Raw genomic sequence first — 9,679 nt, forward strand, 5'->3', positions numbered from 1 at the left:
GGGCTGTTGGCCTCCAGGATGCTGTGTCCCCAATTATGGCTCTCCATGGGACCACGCGACCGCATGCTGGGAGAGACCCTCGTGGCTGCCCTGGCCTCTGCATGGGCCTTAGACACCCTAATTCATCTGCAGCAGCCTCCTACTTCCACCCCCAATCGCGTTGTTCTGCCTCCTGCCTTTGCCCAATCTGGGCGCTCGGCCTGGAGGCCATATCTATTGTGCTCTGCTGATTGGCCCAACAGGAGGGACCCTGGGGGCAGTAGGAACTCCCATCGACCCCAGAGCTGACCCATGGCTGTAGCATCAACTGCCATTAGGCACCCAGGTGTTACTTTAGAAATAGATTGTGTTCTTCCCACCATAGACCCAAACCCTTTAGTTCCGCAGGGCGTTTCTCAGTTCCTTTCCACCCCTTAAATCAGCTGGACCCATCAGAGACAATGACAGCCCACCTAGGATCCTCAACTTGAGACCCGCTTCTCCCCCAAAACCAAGGGTTTGGAGACCTGGTATCCCCACTTGGTCCAGGCTAGGAGAACAATCCTTTCCTTCCACAGGAGCTGCTGGAGGCTTGGTGCCAGGCTTTGGCCGGGTCCCAGGTGCCGGATTCCCAGGGGTTGGAGTCCCAGGTGCCGGACTTCCAGGTGTTGGGGTTCCAGGTGTTGGGGTTCCAGGTGCAGGGGTTCCAGGTGAGCTGGTGTGTGTGTGTGTGTGTGTGTGTGTAAAGAGAAACACTGACACTATTGTCAAAACTTTGTCCTCTCCATACACTTGGAGAGACTATCCCACCTCCTACTTAGCTACTGCCAGCATCTTCTCCAGATCTTCTCCTGTCTGTTCCTTGGGTCAGGAAATGTGACTCTTTGATCTCCATGTTCCTAATCCTTAGCTGAGTAAAGGGTCCTTAGCTCAGTAAATTGCAGACAGACGGGTGGGGAGGTGGGGAGATGGGTGGCTGGGTAATGGTGGGGAGGTGGGTGCATAAGCACATGGTTGGATGAACAGATGAATAAATGAGCTGGTAACAGGAAATGCAAATGGGTAGTTGGATAGATGGTGAGATGAATAGTTAGGTAGGCAGTTGGGTAGGGAAGTGGCTGGTTAGCCGGGTGCACGGGTGGCCAGAGAGAAAAGTGCCTGAGTGGGTAGATCAAGATCCAAGGGTGGGCAGACAAACACAGACACAACAGGTCAGTGGTGGGAGAATGAGAGAGGACAGGGGTAGATGGGTACCAGCAGGTGAATGGCTGGGTGACTATATTGGCCACAGTCGTTAGGGGAACGATGGAACCAAAGCAGAGGCCTGTGTATAACCCTCATCTCTCCTGAGCACGCATGTCCCCTTGGTCTCTACAGGAGCTGTGTCACCAGCTGCTAAGGCAGCTGCCAAAGCTGCTAAATACGGTGAGTGCTGGACTTATCGGCTGGCCCTCTCATCTTCTACTCCCCCATTATACAGCCTAGAGAATGGGAGTGACTGGCCCAAGGGAGTGACATACCATGTCAGTGGCTCAGCCAGGATTTGGGGCTGTTGGCCTCCAGGATGCTGTGTCCCCAATTATGGCCCTCCACAAGGCTATGGGACTGCATGCTGGGAAGTCCAGGGATGGCATGCCTGCTGTGGACAGTGCCCCTGGGCATATCTGTCCTGGGCAGGGTTCTCAGAGGAACCCCAACCTGGCTGGGGATATGAGGCCTAACTTCAGTCTGTCCATAGTCACCAAAGGACCCCTCACCCGTGTGCTCAGAGAAGAAAGGGGTTGGGGAGCACAGGAATGGGAGTATTGGTAAAGGCTTTGTGGAGGAGGCTGGGGCTAGGGTGTGGGGCCCCCAGGCCTTCCATGATTCCTATTCTTCTTTGACCAGGTTTAAGGCCCCTGGTGGGGGAGGTTGTATCTTTTCCCCCAGGCAGCCAGCATCTCGCAGACCCTCTCACTGAGCCCTTTTCCACGGTCCTCACGGTCCTCTTCCTCTGCAGGGGCCAGAGGAGGAGTAGGAGTTGGCGGCGTCCCCACTTTTGGGGCTGGTGTTGGGGGCCTTCCCGGCTTTGGTGCTGGAGTCGGAGCAGGAGGTATTCCTGGAACTACCCTTACCCATGAGCCTTAGTTTCATCTGGGAAAACCAGGAGAAAGCATGAGGGCTTCACTTCTTTGGACTTCGGGGGGCGTGGGGGAGTGTGGGTGGAGATTCATTGTGCCCTGGAAGCGGGGTGGGGGGGCATGAAGAGTGGGCCTGAATCCCCGGAGCGGCTGGCGAACAGCTGCACGGCCTGGCTGAGACTGGCCGAGTTCTCTAAGGGTCTCCTTTCTCATTTCCTCAAACAGCAGCCCAGGCAGCAGCTAAGGCAGCTAAGTATGGTAAGTGTCCTGCCTGCCTGAGCCCAAGCCCGGGGCTGTGCCTTCCTGCCTCTCCCTCCCCGACTCTGCAGTCCCTTGGGGTCCCCGTTCTGAACTCAGAGCTGTTCTCCTGCCCAAGGGCAGAACAACCTCACATTTGGCTCTCCAGGGCTGATGGCCTGAACCAGTGTCGGGAGTCCCTGACCATCTTCCAGAGCCACACTGACCTTTCCGGCCTTTTCATTTTCTCACTGTTACTATTACTGGCACCCTATTATAGCTCCCACCCCACGCCAGTGAACGGGAGGTGCATACAGCCACAGTTCCCCACCCCACCTCTGCCCTCTGCTCCCTAAGTGGAGGGTGGTTGGAGCTTCAGAGCTACACACCTACTCATCACCCTCCAGGTGCTGCAGGAGGACTGGTGCCAGGTGCTGGTGGCATCGTACCAGGTGTGCCAGGCGTTGGAGGTGTGGCAGGTGAGCGGTGGCCCCCACAGAGACAGAGAAGGGGCCCTGGAGTTGACCCCACTCGAGTACATCATTTTAAAGATGACAAGAGAGCCCAGAGATGGGGAGCAAGGAAAGCAATTTCTCCTCGTTTAGAGGAACATCCCTTCTTGGGGTCCCAGTTTGCTGAGTCAGCCAAGCAAGTGCCCTGCCTACCTGGGGAGGTTCCGACAGCAGCTAACATCCTGCCAGATTGTGGAGCTCTGCTCTGCCAGGGCTGGGGGACCTCATTCACCCACAGGTGCCCCCTGGTTCCAAATCACGCAGGAGAACCTGTGTCACCCCTTGGCTCCCCTGAGCTTTTTCCTCCATTAGACACCAAAGGGAAAAGATGAAGAGTTACACAGCAGTTTAGTTGCAACTGCCCTTGTTTGGTTTTTCCCACCAGAAGATTTCTCTTCTGCATTCTTTCTAGGAGAAAATTCTCCTTGCAAGAGTTTCTGTAAGAAATGAGTTGCTTCCTACAATGGTTTTGAATACAGGTTCTCTTAGGGTTTTTTAAAATTTAAAACGGCTTAAGAAGAAAGCTCACGAGTCTTTTAGAGGGAGGTTGGGAGGGAGTGAGGATCGGAGCCTCTACCAGGTAGGGCGCTGGGCTCTGCTCCACTGCTGGCAGAAATCCTAGAGTCCCAGGGGAACTTACCTGGCTGGGCCTGTGGGTGCCCTGTCTCTAGAGCAAGCAGGCAGCTCTGGGAGGGACCTCTGGGAACAGAATAGTCCCCTAGAGGTGTGCCCCAATGGGGCACAGGGAGGGCGGAGGTTCTGGGAACTGCTCCCCAATTCTGCTCATCACTTCCTCAGGAGCAGGGACCCCAGCAGCTGCTGCTGCTGCTGCTAAAGCTGCTGCCAAAGCTGCCCAGTATGGTACGTACCCCCGCCCCATGCAATCCACTCCCGGCCTGCATCCTAGAACCCGGCTGTCTCCTAGCCCTGGCTCTGGGGGTGGCACTCAGCTCCCTTTAAGTAAACTTCCTGAGGCTGTCCCCTGCCGCTCATGGGCCTTTCTCACAGCTTTCATCCTACTGGTTACTTTTGGGGGTACAGGTCAAGTGCCTGATTAGGAAGCAAGTGAGAGAGGGACTGTGTGTCCTCCAGAACCCAGTTACCCTCTGCAAAGCCCATGTGCCCCCCAGTCCAGCTGGAGCCTGCCCCCTGTGCACCTCCTTCTGGGCTCACAACCTCCTGAACTTGGCAAAGTGGAACACTTCAGAGCCCAGTTGTATGCCAGCCCTCTCCAGCGGGTTCTACATGCCTCAGTTTTAAGGACCTACGTGTGGCAACACTTAAATCAGAAAATCTAGGACTGGGGCCCTCCCTGGTGGTACGACAGGTTAAGGCACAGCTCTGCAAGTGAGCTGCAACCACTTTAGTGCAGAGTTCGATCCCCAGTCCCAGAGGTGATCCCACCGTGTGGCAGACCTCTCCTGACCCGCCTGCTGCTCCCCTCAGCAGTGTACTTAGTCGATCTGTCTGTTCTGCTCCCCACTCTGTCTCTGGTGACTCCTCTCACTGCCCCCGCACCTCCAGCCTGCACCCCAGCTCTGAATGCATAAGTAAATAAATCTTTAAAAAGAAAAGAAAGTCTAGGACTGTCTAGACCAGAAGAACCTTAACTTCAGACCTGCCAACCCTCACCCTCGCAAATGAAAAATGACCCTTTTTTGCTGAGGGAATCTTTACAGCAAAATTGTGAAGTTGGTATTATTATTCCCATTTCACAGATGTGAAAATCGAGGTTCCAAAGCTTAAGTTGCCCATCGTCACATAGCTAAATGAGCTGAGCTTCAAATCCATCACCTGAGTCCCATAACTTCTCCATCCCTGAGAAGCCTCAAGGGGTCCTTTTCCCTTCAACAGTTAAGAACTCCTGGTCCCTGGGGAATGGGGTCAAAAACGATGAGGGGGAGTGCACTGGACTATGGTGATGGCACACGGGTGATTCAGTGATGGGAAACCCACAGGGATTACAACTGAGATGGAAAAAGGCACAAAATGATGTAAAAATAAACTATTATATTATTTTTAAAAAAAGAACTCCTGACCCCACACATGCCTCATTCTAGGGAGAAGGACCCTGTGGCCCCCGGAAAGTAACTTGTCCCAGATCACACATAACTTGTCCCAATCTGTCCAGCTGGATGAGACCCACGGCTCCTGGGCCCAGCCCACTGCTCTTTCCACTGGCTTCTGTGCCCCTTGCCCAGGACGTAGTCAAGGGTCATGTCTTCTCACTCTTGCAGGGGTAGGTGGCGTTCCGGGAGGCGTTCCAGGAGGCGTTCCGGGAGGCGTTCCAGGAGGCGTTCCCGGCGGCGTTCCCGGCGTGGTTCCCGGTGTTGGTGGTATTGCTGGTGAGCCACATGAGCACTGGACCTGAGGGGCCTCTAGCTCTTCCATGGGTATCATCCCTGAACCCCTCTCTCTCCTTTCAGGAGTTGGGGCTCCGGCCGGAGGCAAAACTGCTGCCCAGTTGGCCGCCAAAGCCCGTGAGTGCCCTGCCTGCCTGCCTTCTCTCCCCTGAGCCCAGGACCCCCCAGTGTGCCCAAGCCTGTGCTGGGCCCAGGCTGTGCAGCCTCTCCGGCCCACACAGCAGCCTCACTAGGTCTCCAAGGCAACAGAGGGGTTGCGAGCACAGATTTGATCTGCGGTAGACCAAGTTTCGAATCCTGGGCCCCAAGCCGGCTGGACACCCTGCTCTCCCGTGTGACCTGTGTGTGGGGAAACTCAGACAGTTGCTAGGAGACTTAAAGGAGGTCATCCAAGAGGGAAGAGCGACTGTTAGGCGGGGAAGGGAAGTGGTGTCCACAGTGAACCCGCTGAATGCATCTGGGGAGGGAACACTGAGTTTGGTGGGCTGCTGCCACCCACTGTCCACCTTCCCCAGGGGCTGCAGCTGGGCTTCCTGCCGGTGTGCCTGGATTCGGAGCTGGTGCTGGGGTTCCTGGATTTGGAGCTGGTGCTGGGGTTCCTGGATTTGGAGTTGGAGCAGGTAAGGAGGCATCTAAAGGCTGGGCAGAAATGCTAACTGAGCTCAGAGAAGGGAGTTCTCCTGCTCCCAGCAACCTCACACAGGGAATCAGGGTAAAGTCCCCGTAAGGTGCTCCTAAACAGTCAGCTAGGGGAGCAGGTGAGGAGCAAGCCAAATAAGGAGGCCCCAGGCTGCAGGCTCAGTTTCCTCGCTCAGTGGAAGGATGGCAAGGCTTCAGACTGAGAAAGAGGTCCCTGAGATGGGGGGGGGCCAGCTTGGTTCCCCATTAACAGTGTGCTATAGTAAGGGGGGATGGCACTAGGAACTCCAGTTCTTCAACTGGGGGTTCTGAACCTGTCTGTGTCTAGCCTCAGGAGGGCTACCCTGGGCCTAGAGGGGATACAGGGAGATAGAGAAGGAAGAAGCACAGTTCAGCTTTCAAGCATCCCATACCAGACTGCTAGCGGCATGGTTAGATGCTGGGACTCGGACCAGGCGGGAGGTGCTCCTGACGAGGGAACTATGGGTTCAGGGCTTTGAGGGGAGCAATGAAAACCAGAGAAGTCAGAGAGGGCTCTCTGGAGGAGGCAGAAGCCTCAGGCACAGAACTCAGGTGCTGACGCCACCCCTATGCTTTTCCTTTTTCTTTTTTTCCCAGTACCTGGATCCCCGGCTGCGGCTAAAGCAGCCAAATATGGTGAGTACACCCCTCCCGTGGTCAGGTCCACTGCTGCCCGCTTCACCCCCACGCCAGCCAGGGGCATTCCCCAGAGTTGTAGCACAGGACTGGGATGGGCAGGATGGAAAAAGGCAGTTTCTAAGACACGCTAATGATGCTTTTGCAGACCTGGCCCCTGGCCCTAAATGCCAGTCCCAGGACAAAAAAAAAAACAAAACTCTTGCACTTTCAGCCCCCAGAGGGCCACCTTAGAGAGGACATGGTCCCTACAGCCTCCATGGCCTGATGGTTTCAAGGATCCCAGGGCCAGCAGGGGGCTGGCCTGCTGGCTGTGAGGAGGCTGGATGGTTTCTGCCTCCCTGGCAGCAGAGCTCAGACTCCTGTCTGGGCTCCATCTCCCACCGGCCTCCCTGTCCACGGGACTGCAGGCCACCAGCCTGAGGACGTGGCAGACCTGCCTGCTCCCCTCTGCACTCAGGCAGCCCCCCCTTGTCAGACTCATGCTGTCTGTGGCCCCCACATTCCTGGCCTCATGGGAGCTGGCACAAAGACTCAACCAGGAAACCAGCCAGTCCTCTAGGGCCAGTTTCCACCTCGGAAAATCCCAGCTTCCTCGGCCCCCACCGCCTGGCCGGCGGGTTCCTGGCCGGCGGGTTCCCTGCTGTTCCGCTCCTTACTGGCTACTCTGCCAGCGGGCCACTGACACCATCAGACAGCGACAGAGGGCGCTGGCCCAGGGACCATGTCCAACCAGGAGCCTGTTGCTTAAACTCAGCCATGCCTCAGTTTGCGCATCTGTCAGTGGGGGTGCTAAGGGCACCCACCTTTCCTGTCACCGTGAATAATAAGCAAGTGACGCCTTTGCAGTGCTCTGGGGACTGAGAGATCACACACACTATGCTGTATGTGTGGCTGTTGCCAGCAGCTCTGAGCTGGATGACAGTGCCAAATTCAGCTCACAGCTGATGTGCCCTTTCATGCCCCCGTCATCTTCCTTAGGGAAGTGGGGCTCTGGGGCAACAGATATAAGTGGAGAAATCTGGACGCAGACGGGACTGTGAGCACGAGTCCTCCCCCGCAGCAGCTTTGGGTCACCGCTGGGGCCACCTTTGGCCCCCAGCACTGGCTCCAGGGAAGGAGGGGACACAGACAGCCCAAGGCGCAGGGGGCTGCCCCTGCCGAGCTGGCCAGGATGGAGCCAGGGGCTCTGGCCCCTTGCGTGGGAGCATGGTGTCCAGTGCTCCTTCCTTCAGTCCCCTGTCTGCTTGCTAGTGGCCCAGGGTCAGGGAGGCCCCGTCCTTCAGACAGAAGGACACTAACTGTCTCTCCTTCCCCCAGGAGCAGCAGGTGCAGGGGGTCTTGGAGGAGTAGGTGTGCCAGGTGGTGTGGCAGGTGAGTTGAACCCTAGGCTGGGCAGGGAGGGGACCTGGCTGGACAGTCCCTCGCTGAGGCTCTTTTGTTCCCAGGAGCTGGACCTGCTGCCTCAGCTGCTGCTGCCAAAGCTGCTGCCAAAGCTGCCCAGTATGGTGAGCGCTGGGGGAGGGGCACCTGCAGCCTCGGGCGGGCCAGACCACTGCATGAAGAACCTTCCCTCATCTGCCCACTGCCCCCTGGGAACGTCACCCCTAGCCCCAGTGGACCCTGGAAAGCCCTGGGAACTCAGGCCCCACCTTTATCGTCCAGCCCTCCTGGAGGCTCCAGTGAGGGACTGGGGAGCTAACGCACAGCTGTCTGTCTCCACAGGCCTGGGTGGAGCCGGAGGCCTGGGAGCTGGAGGGCTCGGAGCTGGAGGGCTCGGGGTTGGAGGACTTGGGGCAGGTGGAGCCGTCCCAGGCTTTGGAGGTGAGGGGCCGGGGGAGGGGGGACGGGGGGTGAGAGAGAGAGACTTTGTTTCTGCTCAAACTGCTCTTTGCCTCCAGTCCTGTTCCCACTTCACCTGCAACCCAGGGCGTAGGAGCCCCGCTTTCTACTCTGGGCTCCTGCAGGAAGCCTTTAGCGAGGGCCTTGACAAGCAGGACCTAGGGGTGACCCTTGAAGTTGAGGTCCCAATCTGCTCTCCCATACTCCTTCAACCTGCCTGAGGGTGCACGCGGAGTTCTTCAGGATGATGGCGGCTCCACCCATTTGCCAGGAAAGAAAACCAAAGTGCAGAGAGGAAGACCCCCGGGTGGGCCGGCGGGTGGACAGGCGGGCACCTGCCACCACAGGCTGCACCCAGCACTCCCTCTCCCATGAGCCTCTGCCGCCTGCTAGAGCAGCCGAGTCCTCCTGTGCGCTCCCCCACTGATGCACCCGGGGACCTTATAAAGATGTGGGGAAATGAATGGGTGGGGGAGGGGTGAAGAGATGGGCAGGATGGTGGTAAACGGTGAGCAGGGAGAGAGGGACGTGGAAGGAGGTGATGTTCCTGAACCTCATGTGCCCCATTTCCCCAGGCGTGTCCCCAGCTGTATCTGCTAAAGCAGCCAAATACGGTGAGTTGCTCCTGAGCCCTGCCCCCACCCGGGCGGGCAGGCTGCTTATCTGGTGCCCCCGGCTCGATCCCTGTGTCCCTGGTGCAGGCCTGGGTCCTGCTCACAGTAGCCTGGGAAGGTCCACTCGATATCCCCAATCCCTGAACTGAGAGGGAATGCCCTGGGCCCCTGAAACTGTGCCCTGTCCTGACTCCCATCTGCGCTCTTCTCAGGTGCCGCTGGCCTTGGAGGTGTCCTGGGAGCTAGGCCCTTCCCAGGTGGAGGTAGGGGACATAGCTGTGAAATCCTCAGCTCAGATCTAGAAGAGACCTGTCAGTCTAGCAGAAGGGGCCTCGGGGTCTCCTCGGGGGCAAGACAGAGCAGGTGGAGGGGACAGATCCAGAGACAAAGACCCAGGCAGAGGGGCAGGCCTCAGGTTGGTGCCACACTTTGGGCCTCACGACCCAGGTTGATGAGCTGAGGCCACAGCTACCCCTACCAGAATGCCATTTGGGGGTAAGGTTTGCTAAGAAAGCTGCTCTGGTTTGGGGGAGGCGGGGTGGAAGGGGGCTTGGGGTAGGTTGTCACGGGCAGAGAGGCCAGAGGTGACAAGGGCCAAGTGCAGCCTACCCCATGTCAATGCAAATCTCTCCTACAGGAGTTGCAGCAAGACCTGGCTTCGGATTGTCCCCCATTTTCCCAGGTCAGCCCCACCCCCTGACCCCTCTCCTCTCCCC

At 57.6% G+C, this 9,679-nt stretch overlaps 1 protein-coding gene across 1 annotated transcript in view; it reads left to right on the forward strand.

Moving 5' to 3' along the window:
• Positions 1 to 9,679, forward strand: part of ELN (elastin) — a 28,583-nt gene that overhangs the window by 16,801 nt on the left and 2,103 nt on the right. Inside the window, exons 17-32 of the mRNA XM_012728886.1 lie at positions 558 to 689; positions 1,357 to 1,404; positions 1,979 to 2,071; positions 2,325 to 2,357; positions 2,744 to 2,815; positions 3,647 to 3,709; positions 5,086 to 5,193; positions 5,275 to 5,328; positions 5,727 to 5,831; positions 6,469 to 6,507; positions 7,828 to 7,881; positions 7,956 to 8,015; positions 8,233 to 8,331; positions 8,925 to 8,963; positions 9,176 to 9,226; positions 9,601 to 9,645. Of these exons, the coding sequence (XP_012584340.1) occupies positions 558 to 689; positions 1,357 to 1,404; positions 1,979 to 2,071; positions 2,325 to 2,357; positions 2,744 to 2,815; positions 3,647 to 3,709; positions 5,086 to 5,193; positions 5,275 to 5,328; positions 5,727 to 5,831; positions 6,469 to 6,507; positions 7,828 to 7,881; positions 7,956 to 8,015; positions 8,233 to 8,331; positions 8,925 to 8,963; positions 9,176 to 9,226; positions 9,601 to 9,645 (1,095 nt within the window). The remainder of the gene's footprint in view (positions 1 to 557; positions 690 to 1,356; positions 1,405 to 1,978; positions 2,072 to 2,324; positions 2,358 to 2,743; positions 2,816 to 3,646; positions 3,710 to 5,085; positions 5,194 to 5,274; positions 5,329 to 5,726; positions 5,832 to 6,468; positions 6,508 to 7,827; positions 7,882 to 7,955; positions 8,016 to 8,232; positions 8,332 to 8,924; positions 8,964 to 9,175; positions 9,227 to 9,600; positions 9,646 to 9,679) is intronic.

Source organism: Condylura cristata, unplaced genomic scaffold, assembly GCF_000260355.1.
Source record: "Condylura cristata isolate star-nosed mole 26May11 unplaced genomic scaffold, ConCri1.0 scaffold00024, whole genome shotgun sequence".
Taxonomy (NCBI): Eukaryota; Metazoa; Chordata; class Mammalia; order Eulipotyphla; family Talpidae; genus Condylura; species Condylura cristata.